This window comes from Limulus polyphemus, unplaced genomic scaffold (genome assembly GCF_000517525.1).
Source record: "Limulus polyphemus unplaced genomic scaffold, Limulus_polyphemus-2.1.2 Scaffold3613, whole genome shotgun sequence".
Lineage (NCBI taxonomy): Eukaryota > Metazoa > Arthropoda > Merostomata > Xiphosura > Limulidae > Limulus > Limulus polyphemus.
In genome coordinates this window covers 75,908-88,741 of record NW_013669223.1, presented here as the reverse complement: position 1 = coordinate 88,741, position 12,834 = coordinate 75,908, and the positions used below count along the sequence as shown (strand labels likewise).

The window sequence follows — 12,834 nt, the reverse complement described above, 5'->3', positions numbered from 1 at the left end:
GTTCGCACCTCCCGACCCCCCCCCCCCCCTGGCTATGGACTTACAATAATAAAGTTATCCAGTTTTCCACTCTAGTAATATCTAAAGCATTTGAGTGGGTACTGTTGTTGATGCGTACCCAAACGATTGCAGATGCGTCTCCACATTTACGCAGATGCTGTGTGTCAGATGCTGCTATTCATCGAGGTATCTCGTTAACCGTCAGGAATAGAAGCCCGACAATTCGCTGGCCGCTCAACTACGCGTTTATGCTCAGTCATCCAGCAGCTGCGTAGATCGTCGGTCCTTTTCTACCTCCTCTGGGCTGTGAGTGAACATTGTAGTAGGCTTATGTGTATCACGCGTCCTTTCGAGGAAAGTGAAGGTTTTTATTGTGTCGAGTTCATTATGCTTTTCTTAAAGAAGTTTAGGCAGTCTGCATAGTTTTTAAAATTAGGTAAGGTCATGATATTTGTTTACTGAATTATGAAATAAAATGCAGTGCTTAGTTTGATCAGTATATAAAAAAAAGTACATGAACTTCCCACAACTCTATTTTTGCTGTAGTGGTAAGCCTTGTTTTCAATTTTATTTTCAGGCAGCTGCTAAGGTTAGGTTCAGTCGATATGGTAATTAGAATTCTAGCTGTTACTGGTTCTATAATGTTGAATCATTTTTTTGATTCTGCGTCAAAAAAACTGTTTCACTGGATAAGTTTTATTGTCTCAAAATACTGAGTTGGGTATACAAGTTGTATACATATGTGAAACTGTGAAAAACGTGGTTAAACTTAAAAGATTTTACAGTTTAAAGAGAAATACATAGCAAAGATGCCATTTTTGGTTATAACTTGTGGTTATTTTATCATAATCTCAATATATACATAACTTGTTTTGTGACTAGAAAAATAAAGGTTCGTATAATTTGTAACTAGTAATAGAGGCACTGTGAAAGTTAATTACTTATGAATGTAACAGTGAAACATTTAAACTTCTTTAATTTTGAAATACATGAAAAGTAGCTGAAAGAAAATAGTTTTATTTTCAGCTGAGCATTAAAAAAAGGAAGAGGTGGAGGGGCAAGGTTAAAGCTAAAAATGTAATCTTAGAGATTTGTTTATAATACTCTACATTTCCCAATTTAGTTTTTGATACCGAGAAACCCCAAGTTCTAGTTGGGTTGTAGTTTAGCTATTCTTTGTCAGTAGATGGTAGTAAGAGTAAATTGAAATAAATTAGTCATCTTGGTTGGTTGATTAAAAACATCACAGTGCCAAAAGATATTATGTTAAATAAACATGTATAGTATGAAGTAGTATCACAAATAGTTAAGTGTTACACAAAACACATATCATTTCCATTGTAGGTCAACATTAAACTGTATGGGTGACGTAAATGTACTGAAAACGTTCTACAAAATATCAGGTTATTATTATGTTTAAATAGTTGAATGCAATGAAACGACGAAATATGTGTCATTACCAGAGCCACATGAACAGTAGGTGTAGAGAACTGTTACAACACGAAACCTTACTTTTTAATTTTATAATTAAATTATTCATCATTGTGAGTAATACCATCATGGACATCACTAAAATGATGCTTACACAGGTCACTATGGAAAACAATGAATCAAATGTGATCGTGTTCCTTAGTTGCTATTATGGAGTATATGGGTTATTTATGTATCATCATATCATTATGTAATAACTGAATAATAAGGGAATAGTTTAAATATACAGTTTACTGCTTTTTATAGTAATGATTATTCAGTTTGTTACTACTTAGTTTAGTAGAAACAGGTAGTCATTGAGAAATTTGTAAATGTGTATGTCACATAATACGTACAAACACAAAGTAATTTATGGGAGTTGGCAATGCCAAATAGTGTCTAGCATATTATTCACAGATATTTTCTCCCAACTCCACACCATAATAAATTTTAAGCTGTGTGATATTTAGCAAAACAATGTGATAAGAGATAAACCAGAAGCACAGTGACTAAGTGGAACAACGGCTTCACTTGTATCCTTGTTTATTAAATATCAGCAACTACGAAATTAAAAAACATTATTCATGAAGTAAAAATGATAGTTGATAATATTTCAAGCCTTAATAGAGAGTGTGGTAGTATGTAAATGCTTGGATTTTCATACATACAGTACTCTTAATTATGCATGTAAGGTGTGGACTTGAATTTTTCAGTAACTTGCATTCTGGTCTTGTTTTGGTGATACTGTTCTTTAAGGGTGTCTTACATGTTTATTAACATCCCTTGTAAACCCAACTGTAACAGACTTTGTTGTTAGGATTTATTGTCATTTTGTTGTTTCAATCAGGAGCCTCCACCACTAGGCAGAGGTGGATATTCTTCCAAAAAAAATCCGATATTTCCCATAACCTCAATAAAATCTTCTAAAATTCATCCACAATATTTCACTGATTATAATTGGTTGAGAATAGCACTACAGCCATGCAATTTATGCATCAAAAATAAATAGTCACAGTTTCTACTTCCCCTTTATTTCCCTTTTTTGTCCCCCATTTCTTCTCTAATTTCACCCCTTTTCCATGACTGAATTTTTAAACTCTCAGAATTATTCCCATACCTTTTGGACACTTATTCAGAAGAATATCAACCATGTCAATAGTTTCTGGTTTAATGTAGAGGACTGAATGATTAATTTTGTTCATTAATGCAATAGCATAACTTTGTTTCTTGAATATGGTTGCATCATTCACAGACTTTCTAGTCACTTTGTATAGATAATTTGTGGAATATTAAGCAGGATTAGTAGAGTATTTCTTAAGAACATTTGATAATTATTGTAGCTGTTAAGAAAATGTATTAGTAAATACTAGTGCTGTAGTATTGATTGGTTGAACAAATTTTAATGGAGTAGAAAAGTAAGGTATAACTTTTTAATATTATATGTAATTCACACCTTTATGCGAGTTAGTGAAACAGTAGTGGAAACCTAATTTCAATAAATTGATTGTTGGTATACATGAAAACTGTAATCAAACTAATTTCAATTAGTTGATTATTTTTGTGACAATAAATTAATTGATTGTTGGAATAATCAAAAACCATAATAATTGGAAATGCTGATTTTAATTAGTTGATTATTTTTGTGACATTAACTGAGTTGATTATAACTTCAGTTAGTATGTGTGGCAGTAATCAATGTAATTGATGTTCTTAGATAACTCGTATATTGATTAAATCACCTAACTATGTGTGTATGTGTATTTCTATTATAAATGCTAATATGATCTTTATTATCAATTAAGCAGTAGAGTCCGACAGTTTTTAGCTAGTAACCTCTTTCTACTATGGTAATAGCTGTTGTCTGATCATTTGGGTTTACTCTTGTTTGCTTCAAAAGAAAATAAGTTTTTTCAAACTTACTTTTGTCTTTCACGATGAGTGTTTAATCTATTAGATTTACTCCAATTTGGCAATAGCTGCTCTTTTATCATATGTGCTTACTTTCTTATTTAATGGTGGTGATCATATTATCATTTGAAATCCCTTTTTCTGCTTTGCATATTACTAATTATCATAACTTACTCTTTCTTCTATGGTGATAAGATTATTTGATATTTTTGCTATGTTTATTGTTTGATTACTTGAGTAAATTCTTTCTTCTGTAACGATCTTACCTTTTGGGCAAACTGGGCAATTGGCCAGGGCCCCACACATAGAAGGGCCCCCGATGCTATGCCTTTTAATGTACTTCTATGTTTTCTTATCATTATGGGGCCTCATTTACTGAATTCTGCCCAGGGCTCCAGAATGACTAAGACCACCCCCTGGTGATAGTGATGGCTGTTTGAGTGTCTGTGTAAATATTCTGCTTTTCAGTTGTTTTTGTCTGATCATTTAAATTTGCTCTTTCTGTTGTTTTTTTTTTGAGAAAGTCCTAGAGTGTGTAGTTTAATTAATGTTCATTTTGTATTACCACTATTGTGTGAGAATCATAAGAGATGGTATTCCTGTTGACAAACAGTGAGAAAACTTGACATGTGATACATGAAGTGAATTTTTTGTACCAGCTTGCTTACTGCTTTCTGTGTGAACCAGTAAAACCAGATAAATGTTTGTGTCTTTAGTGTCAGCATCACATATTCCTCTAGTTATTGAGCATTGTCATGTATTGTGATTTGCTGATAACAGAACAAAATAAAAATTACAATAAATGAGTTTAAGTTGAGGATACTGTAATTCCTAATTTTAGAGCAAGCACGTATAAATGTCTAGAATTTGACTTTTCAAACTGGTTTGTAATTGACTTATATTGTACATTTAACCCAAATTGTTAGGGTAATCCATCAAAATGTGTGTCAAAAGCACAAGAAGAGTAAAACTGTGTTAAATTTTGAGAAAATTTTTACTGCCTAAATTTGAGCACAGAAGGAACCATAGTAGCTTTTGAAACTGCTGTACATATTTAACCAGTATTACACCAAGATGAACAAAACCGTAATTTTTTATGCATGCACTTCCATATGGCTGTCAAGCAAATGGGAACTATTATATTTATTCCAAATGTTACATTGTTTTACATAGACCCATTTCTGTTTGAAAGTGTAGTAAGGTTTTGTTTTGTAAACAAAGAATCATTTGATTTGATACAGATACATGTTTCCATAATGTACAGATTTTAAAAAACAAAGATATTGAACCTTAACTATGTAAATTTGTTTTTATTACAAGCTTTTGACTCCTGAACTGAAGTTGTCTTCAAGCAATGAACATTATTGGTTATTAGTCACAATGCAACTTAAAAAGAAGTGACTCTACCATCTGATATTAAGATATTTTAAATGGATGGAAAGTTATACAAGGAACTAAGTACTAATATAAATATAAGTAAGTGATTAAAAATTAATAATGAAAAACATTCCAATGAAATAACAAACAAATGCAGGAGTTTAAACTAGAGTGATGAGTTAAAAGAGAGTGGTCATACAAGATTGGATTTTGCAATCAAATGCTGTTTTACAGTTAAGATTCATTGTTTATGCAGAACAGTTGTTGATAATATAAAACTATTGTAAGTACCAGATTAGGAGGAGAATTTTAATTTTAATTTCAAATCAGTGTTACAACAAATAAAGATGCTTAGTTTCTTGGATTAAAGGTGTCCATATGGTGATGAGTCATCGTAGACCATTCTTTTGTTTAATACTAATTTGATGACTGATATTTTTGTGCTTAAATTGCAATGGTTTCTTTGGTTTTCCTACTTTTTTTTGTCTGTTGTTTTTGTGTTTTTTTAATATGTGGTCATGCTCCTAAATGTGACAGTTATTACCAGTGTTTTTGTAGCAATAATCTTGATGTCTCAGTAATGGTCTTTGATCCTCGTGTTAGATATATGTGACTGTTTTAATTTAAGTATAGCGTGAGTGTTAGTTTTAGTTATTTTTAGAAGCGATACTTTATTGCAGGTTTGTTTACTGTGTGAATCATATGTTGTGTAATTCAGTTGTTGTAAATTGGCAATTGTATTATTGCATCATGTTACTAGAAACTTCTGAGTTTTTCTCATTATTTCAATTTAGTATTATTGCTTCATATTATCGCATAGTGTATAGAATGTTTCTAGGCCTCTGTCAGTCTGTAAATACATGTACAAAATGTAATTCGAGTAAGTTAGACAAAGTTAGTGAGAGATATAGTCAAATAGATCTGGGCTGTGTGTTTGTGAGTTTAGCCTTAAAGAGCTCATAGTGGCAATTTATAAAGTAAATTATCACAGATTGTATTGTAATAACAGAATAGAGAAGAAATAATTTGTCTTGACAATTTGATTCTAAAGTAACTGAACCAGCCTGTGGACTCTTGACAAGAAGAGACAATTATTTAAAGTTCTGGATAAACTTTTGTATTTTAACTATTTAACTAACACCTGTATATGTTTCACTTGTTTTAATATATTTTGAAACAAGTGGACTGTGTGTGCTGTTTGCTTATTGTCCAAATTTATCACCAACAAGCCAGACACCTACTGTAAAAAAATCTGGTCCATACATCCATACCTATTTATCGTGACATCTCACTTGTGGTTAATGAGTTGAAAACATGCAACGAAAAACAAATTTAGATAGTGAATGTCCAACGTATTTGTTTATTAAATGAAAATACTGATTATAATGAGCCCAAAACAACAGTGTACAAATTTTGTTGGTCCATCTTTCCAATTGCAAGTGATCTGAACTATATAGTATTTAACTTATGAGATATATATTTATAACTATTAGACTTTTGTTGTATTCTCTATGGACAAATGATTACAATCTAATCACATTTTTCAAAGTGACTATTTTCAGTTATAGAACATATAGAACTTTATAGAACATGATTATTTAACACTGTAACATTTATCAAGTGGGTATTGTTTTTATTTCCTACTGGTAAGCCTCAATGTTTTTTTTAAACACAGAACAATTTTTGATTGTTTACAATAATAATCATACTGATATTATTAGTCTCTTTCTTCAAAACACAGCACTCTCTTTTCTTACCAGAAAGCTGGTTAAACTCTAATCCTCTGTCATGACTGTAGTCACTACCTCAAGGTTTTAATGCAGTCCCAAGGTTGAATATGGAAAATGGGTATGATCATGAAACTCAGAAGGATGCTTTGGTACCTTCTGGCATTCGACGAAGTGCAAGTGAGAGTGTGCTAAGGAAACATGGTTTAACACTTGACTTGGCTCTAAATCTGTCTTTTGTAACACAGTTAAAGGTAAGATGGAGATTTTCTTGTACTTAGAATAAGAAACATTACAAGGTATCCTAAATAATAGTTTGGTATTGTGTAAATTAATCAGTGTGTATGAGTCCATAGCATGTATTCTTGCATAATTTCATATAGAGGTGAGTATGTATAAAAATACAAGTGTGTGGTGCCTTCTTAATTAGTAAATAACATGACTGTTTGTTATATACTAATTATGATTAGCACAAAAAATGTATCTAAAATACTATTATCATTATTGCTGGCTTTTTAATAGATAATTAAGTCTCCTAATAAGTGTTATTTTTAATATTTGTTTTTCAAGTTGAAGTAGTATTGAGTATTATATAGCATTTGGAAGGTTAACAAAATATGTGAGGTAGGGTCAATAACTTTAAAGAAAAGCAACTCAGTTTCTCTATAGTAGGATATTTTTTTACCTGAATGTTCATGGAAGTATAAATGTGTACACACACCTCTGACTGTTTTAGTTATTTATGTCAAATGCTATAAAAGCAACCAATAATATTGATTGTTTGCAACTAATGTTTTCAGTTGTTTAATATGTTTGTTTACATGTAAATTTACTGCTAGTTAACTGAGTTATCTATTCCTTTATGATATTTGTTATTTATTAAATGTTTCATAGGCAATATCTTTTACTGCACAATTATCTTTTCTTAGTTAAACTGTAGTTTAACGTATTCTTATCTATTTTGTCAGTAGTTAGATGTTCAGGTATGCTTAAGATTTTATCCAAAGATTCTCTTTATGAATAACTAGCTGATGTACCTGTTCAATGCAAGGAGAAGACATAGCAAGGCCAGAATCTGTTTGCATGTCTTTCAGCATCAATTTCTCATCTTCTCTTTGTTTATTCTGGGGCTTTATTTGAGTGTGTCAGTTGTTTCCCTCTGCTTCAGTTATCCTAATTTTTGCTAAGCTTTCTTGATTTTGTTGTGCCATTCATCTACTTTTTCTTTCTCTGGCTAAGTGATGTTTTCTTTTTTTTACTGTTTCTGAACTAGTTTAGTTTTATTCAGAATGCTAGTTTATAAGTTATTTCGCAGATGGTATTCATTTGAAATGAAAAGCTGGGGTGGCTTGATGCTGTAAATATGCCATTTTTTAACTCAAATGTTAACGATATCACAAATCCCTGATTTATCTTATAATGGTATTGAAAGAGCTTGGTGTAAATATGATCATATATATAATATACATAAAATCCTAACTCAATTGGGATTTGAATGCAAGTCTTCCACATGAAAGTCAAGTGCTGTAACCAATAAGCCGCTTTCACATCTAGTCTTTGCAGTTCTGTGGTAACAAATATTAATTAATATGCTATCATGATATTTGTGTTATTCCAAATATTGAAATAGCTTGCTCTAAATGAGATCACTTATCAATAAATCAATAATAAAAAATTGTAAAAAATCCCAACTGCACTGTTATTTGAACATGAGACTTCTGCTTGAAGTTCAGGTGCTCTAACCACTGAGGCATTTTGAGCATTGCCAACAGACAAAGGCTTTTATATATATATATATTGTGTTGATGTATGAATGTTATATGTGTGTACCAGCCAAATACAGTAAGATCCCGCTTAGTGCCACCCTACTTTAAACTGATTCGTTATAGAGTATTTTTTTTCACGAGAGAGAGAAAAAATTATAAAAAATCCATAACTTTCTGAACGCTGCTTTTTTATACTAATGGTAGTAGTGCACTAAATAATTTTTATTTAATGAAAGCTGATTCGTTATAGAGAATTTTTTTCACGAGAGAGAGAAAAAAGTTGTGAAAAATCCATAACTTTCTGAACACTGCTTTTCTATACTAATGGTAGTAGTGCACTAAGTAATTTTTATGTAATAAAATAATCCAACAAAGAAAATAGAATAACAACACGCAAAAAACAGACAATGTCCTGTAACTATCACAATTTTTCTGACATTTCTAGTGACACAATATGAACTGTCAAAATATCATCCATCTACACAATATCGTTCTCATGGGAAAAAACAACAACATTTTCTTAGGAAGCGATCTACAAATTTCTGTTCAGAAAACAATGTAATATAATACATTATTTGATAGACAAAAACCTTGTTTGTTTATTGGTTAAATCTAATATAGTCATAAATGTTAGGGAGAACTACACATATTGACAATTCCTGAAAGAGGATGTGACAGGTGGGTGTGGCAGAAGGGTTTAATCCATTAATGACTAATAAATGGTTTGTACAGTACACACACTTCATCCTATGCTTCCACACAAATAGAATAAGCTTATTTTTCTGCTTCTGAGCAAATTTTTTTTTACTCTTTCCAGAAGGAACTCAGCATCTCTCGTCGTGGAAGGTAAGTACTTATGTAGAAGGTTTAAAAAGTCAAATGTACAAATTGTTTTAGTAAAAGAAATACTCGTTGTAGGACTTGGGTTATTATATACGTGAACCTGTTATTTTAAAAACACTGGATTAGATAAAATAGTTGTATAAACTTTTGTTATTTTTGAAATATTCATTGTTACTTTTCATAAAAAAATTAATTTGCTTAAAGTCATTTACTGTGTTATAATTCATTTATTCCATGCTCGCAAGTTTCATTATGAGTTGGAATATGTAGTTAAAACATTATGCCATTTAATTTCATGATAAGCAATCATTGATATTGCTTAAATTTTACAATTAGAAAATAAATTAAAAATATATGAGAATGTTGAAAAAAAAATTGATAAATTAAACAATGTATCCAAATACATCTTGACTGGTGTAGTGAAATTAATAAATTAAACAATGTATCCAAATACATCTTGACTGGTGTAGTGAAATTAATAAATTAAACAATGTATCCAGATACACCTTGACTGGTGTAGTGAAATTAATTAGCACTACCTTATTTCACATACACTCTACCTTGCTATTGTGCTAATAAATTATATATAACCAGTGTATAAGAAACTACATTTTACCTAAAATATATTTGGTGTAACATGGTTTTTCTTTGCATAGCTTTTTAATTGTTTCGTTACTGCTCATAGTGTCAAAAACACCAGATGGAAATCTCAATTGTTTTGAACAAAATTTCAAAACTTGTTTATTTAAGTTGTTCATGCCTCAGTCTGTCAAAGGTGTGTTGTGAAATTACTTAGTGAAAGATGAGTATCTGTAAAGCAGAGTTGGCCAACCTGTGACACACAAGGCAAAAACTTGCAGAATGTTGTGGCACATAGTGGCCGACCTGTGGCACTCAGGGCAAAAACTTACAGAATGTTTTGACATGTAACACAGATTTTGTTTGGAATTTTTCACACTTAAAGGTAATGTTATTAAAATATATGTGATGTTATTGATTATTTAATTTAATTTGTAATAACTTAATGTGGCTGCTTGAACCATATCCCCATTTCTATGGACTTTGGTTTGGAGTGCTGTTTCATGTTTATGGTCCTTGTATAAGATTCAGAACTTAAAATTGGCACAACTGTTAAAGAGGTCAGCTACCCATGCTGTAAAATCCAAGTATAGCTTTACCTTTGTATTTTGGAAAAACATATTTCTCCATTAATCAGTTTTGACGAGATTGATTTTACAAAGAAAACATATTCTGAATTTGAAACTTTTTTTTTCCCCCCCCAAGTCGTGTAACATCAAGAAAAAGTTTTATCTGCAATACTTCACCCACTTTACCAAGGGGACATTCACCTGTTTGCCAATGTAAGTATCTAGGCCTTTAATTTTAACATCAACTAATTGAACCACATGCATAATCATTCATCAGCTAACCTACATCAACAATAATAGCATCATTCATTACATTTTATTGTGTATAGTTATTAATGAATATTTTCATACTAGTGTTATTATCTCATGCTAACATGTAAAACTGGTTATTTCCAAATCTAGATAACCTTTATTGAATACATTGAACATCAACTTCAAAAAACATAAACTATTATCTTAAGTGCTATTTTTATAGTAATTATACCTTTCCTGTGCAATTGGATAGTTCTGCTTTCTTTACGATACATTACAGAACTGGAAAGATAATTAAACTATGCTCAAACATGGAATGGCTGATTCCTTGTAAGCTGACTTACTTGTTTGTGTTGCATGATATATTCTTTCTTAACTCGAGTTCTTTTACTTGTGTGTGGGTAATATGAGGGTGAGGATGGAAGGTGAAGCTTTGAGGAATAACATTTTTTTTACTTAGAATTTTTCTTTAAGTTCATTAATCCTTTTTCATCTAAATAAACATACACTTCTTTTTATACCATGATTTTAGTGTGTTTACACAAGCATGTATGTGTGTTAGCTCTGTGATGAATGGAGTTTTATTCTCTGAGAATTTGAAATTTATTAAAGTGAAGAAATGGATATCAACAAATTAATCAAAAGAAATATGTAGACCCCACATCAACTCTGTACAGCTCAGCAGCATTACCCCTAGTATAACCAAAGGTTGACCCCACATCAACTCTGTATGGTTCAGCAGCATTACCCCTAGTATAACCAATGGTTGACCCCACCTCAACTCTGTATGGTTCAGTAGTATTACCCCTAGTATAACCAAAGGTCGACCCCACCCATACAGAGTTGAGGTAGGGTCAACCTTTGGTTATACTAGGGGTAATGCTGCTGAACCGTACAGAGTTGATTGGGGTCGACCTTTGGTTATACTAGGGGTAATACTACTGAACGTCAACTCTGTAGGGTTCAGCAGTATTACCCGTAGTATAACTGAAGGTCGACCCCATATCAACTCTGTATGGTTCAGCAGCATTACCCCTAGTATAACCAAAGGTCGACCCCACGTTAACTCTGTAGGGTTCAGCAGTATTACCCCTAGTATCACCACAAGTGGACTCCAACTCACTTCTATACGATTCAGCAGTATTACCTCTACTATAACCTAATTTTTGTGTTAGTTCAAAATATTTTGGTGCAGTTGTACTGTTTGTAAGTAAATGTTGAGTTGCTGGAAATTGTGTATTTTTAATTATATTTAATGACTTAGAACATGGAATAAAAAATCGTCCTTTTAAATGAAATGTTTATTTATTGTATGTTTGTTTTATCTTAATTCTTCAGACAGTCCTGCTGAAAGTCCACGGAATATGTCTCCCAGTCAGCATCTTCCACTTGCTGCAGCTAAAAGGTTTGTAAAAAAAGTCATAATAATTACAATTATACACAAACAAAAAAACATTTTTTTTTAAATTCTCTTACTCAAGATGGGATTTTTTTTCCTGCCATTTGTAGTCTTTCATAAGTAAACATTTGTATCTAATATAGTATAGCTTTAATACTTGTTAATTATTGTTTTAATTTACTCTTTCATTCATTCAAAAACAGTGTAAGTAACGGTCTCGTGGTGTTTTGTGAAACAGTGAAGTTTATGTTGAACTTAAAAGGTTGAAACTCGTGATCAGTTTGAGTGAACTTAAGAGTAGACTTAAAAATTATGATCATCATTTAGAAAGCATTTCTTTTTTTTCTTTTGCTCAATTGTTATTACCTTTAATAAGAAAAAATATATTTCTGTTTTTTATGCATTACTTTGTCAAAAAATTATATTGCATACTCTTATACTCTGTTCCTTTCTTTGGGACTGTAACATGTAGCATTTCAAAAGCCATGCTTGCCTTGAGTTTTAGTGTTGCTTTTCTCTCCATTGTCTTAAATGAAATATTATTTACACCAGATATCAAAGTGGATACCATGAAAATAGAGCTTTGTTGAACACTGAGAAATTCTGATATTTATTACTTCTGACAGCTACTAGTGTAGTAAGTCCATAAATGGAAAACTGTAAATTAACTTAAAACATAGGGTTAACAGCTTTTAGCCGGATGTGTTAAATCCATATATCCAGGTTACTAAGTTTTAGTTTTTTGGGAAAGGCTCAAAATGTGAAAAAAAATTATATATATAACATTCATTTTCCTTCCATAATTTAAAGTATTTTGTTTATAAATTAAAAGAAATAGCTATTTGCAGCCTTTTTTTTTTTTTCTTATAAAACCTGGCAAGTAAGTGTTTGCTATAAGCTTGTTTCATTTTCAGGGATTTAAAGCATTAATTTGCATTTTTTTT

At 31.3% G+C, this 12,834-nt stretch overlaps 1 protein-coding gene across 4 annotated transcripts in view; it reads left to right on the top strand.

Moving 5' to 3' along the window:
• Positions 1-12,834, top strand: part of LOC106469689 (microtubule-associated serine/threonine-protein kinase 3-like) — an 83,554-nt gene that overhangs the window by 28,015 nt on the left and 42,705 nt on the right. For 3 of the 4 annotated variants that reach the window (XM_022398269.1, XM_022398270.1, XM_022398268.1), the window contains exons 3-5: positions 9,066-9,094; positions 10,376-10,452; positions 11,830-11,896. In XM_022398269.1, coding sequence (XP_022253977.1) covers positions 9,066-9,094; positions 10,376-10,452; positions 11,830-11,896 — 173 coding nt within the window. Of the gene's footprint in view, positions 1-260; positions 437-6,515; positions 6,737-9,065; positions 9,095-10,375; positions 10,453-11,829; positions 11,897-12,834 lie in introns of those variants that run through there. The other variant, XM_013930196.2, reaches the window with a different exon arrangement.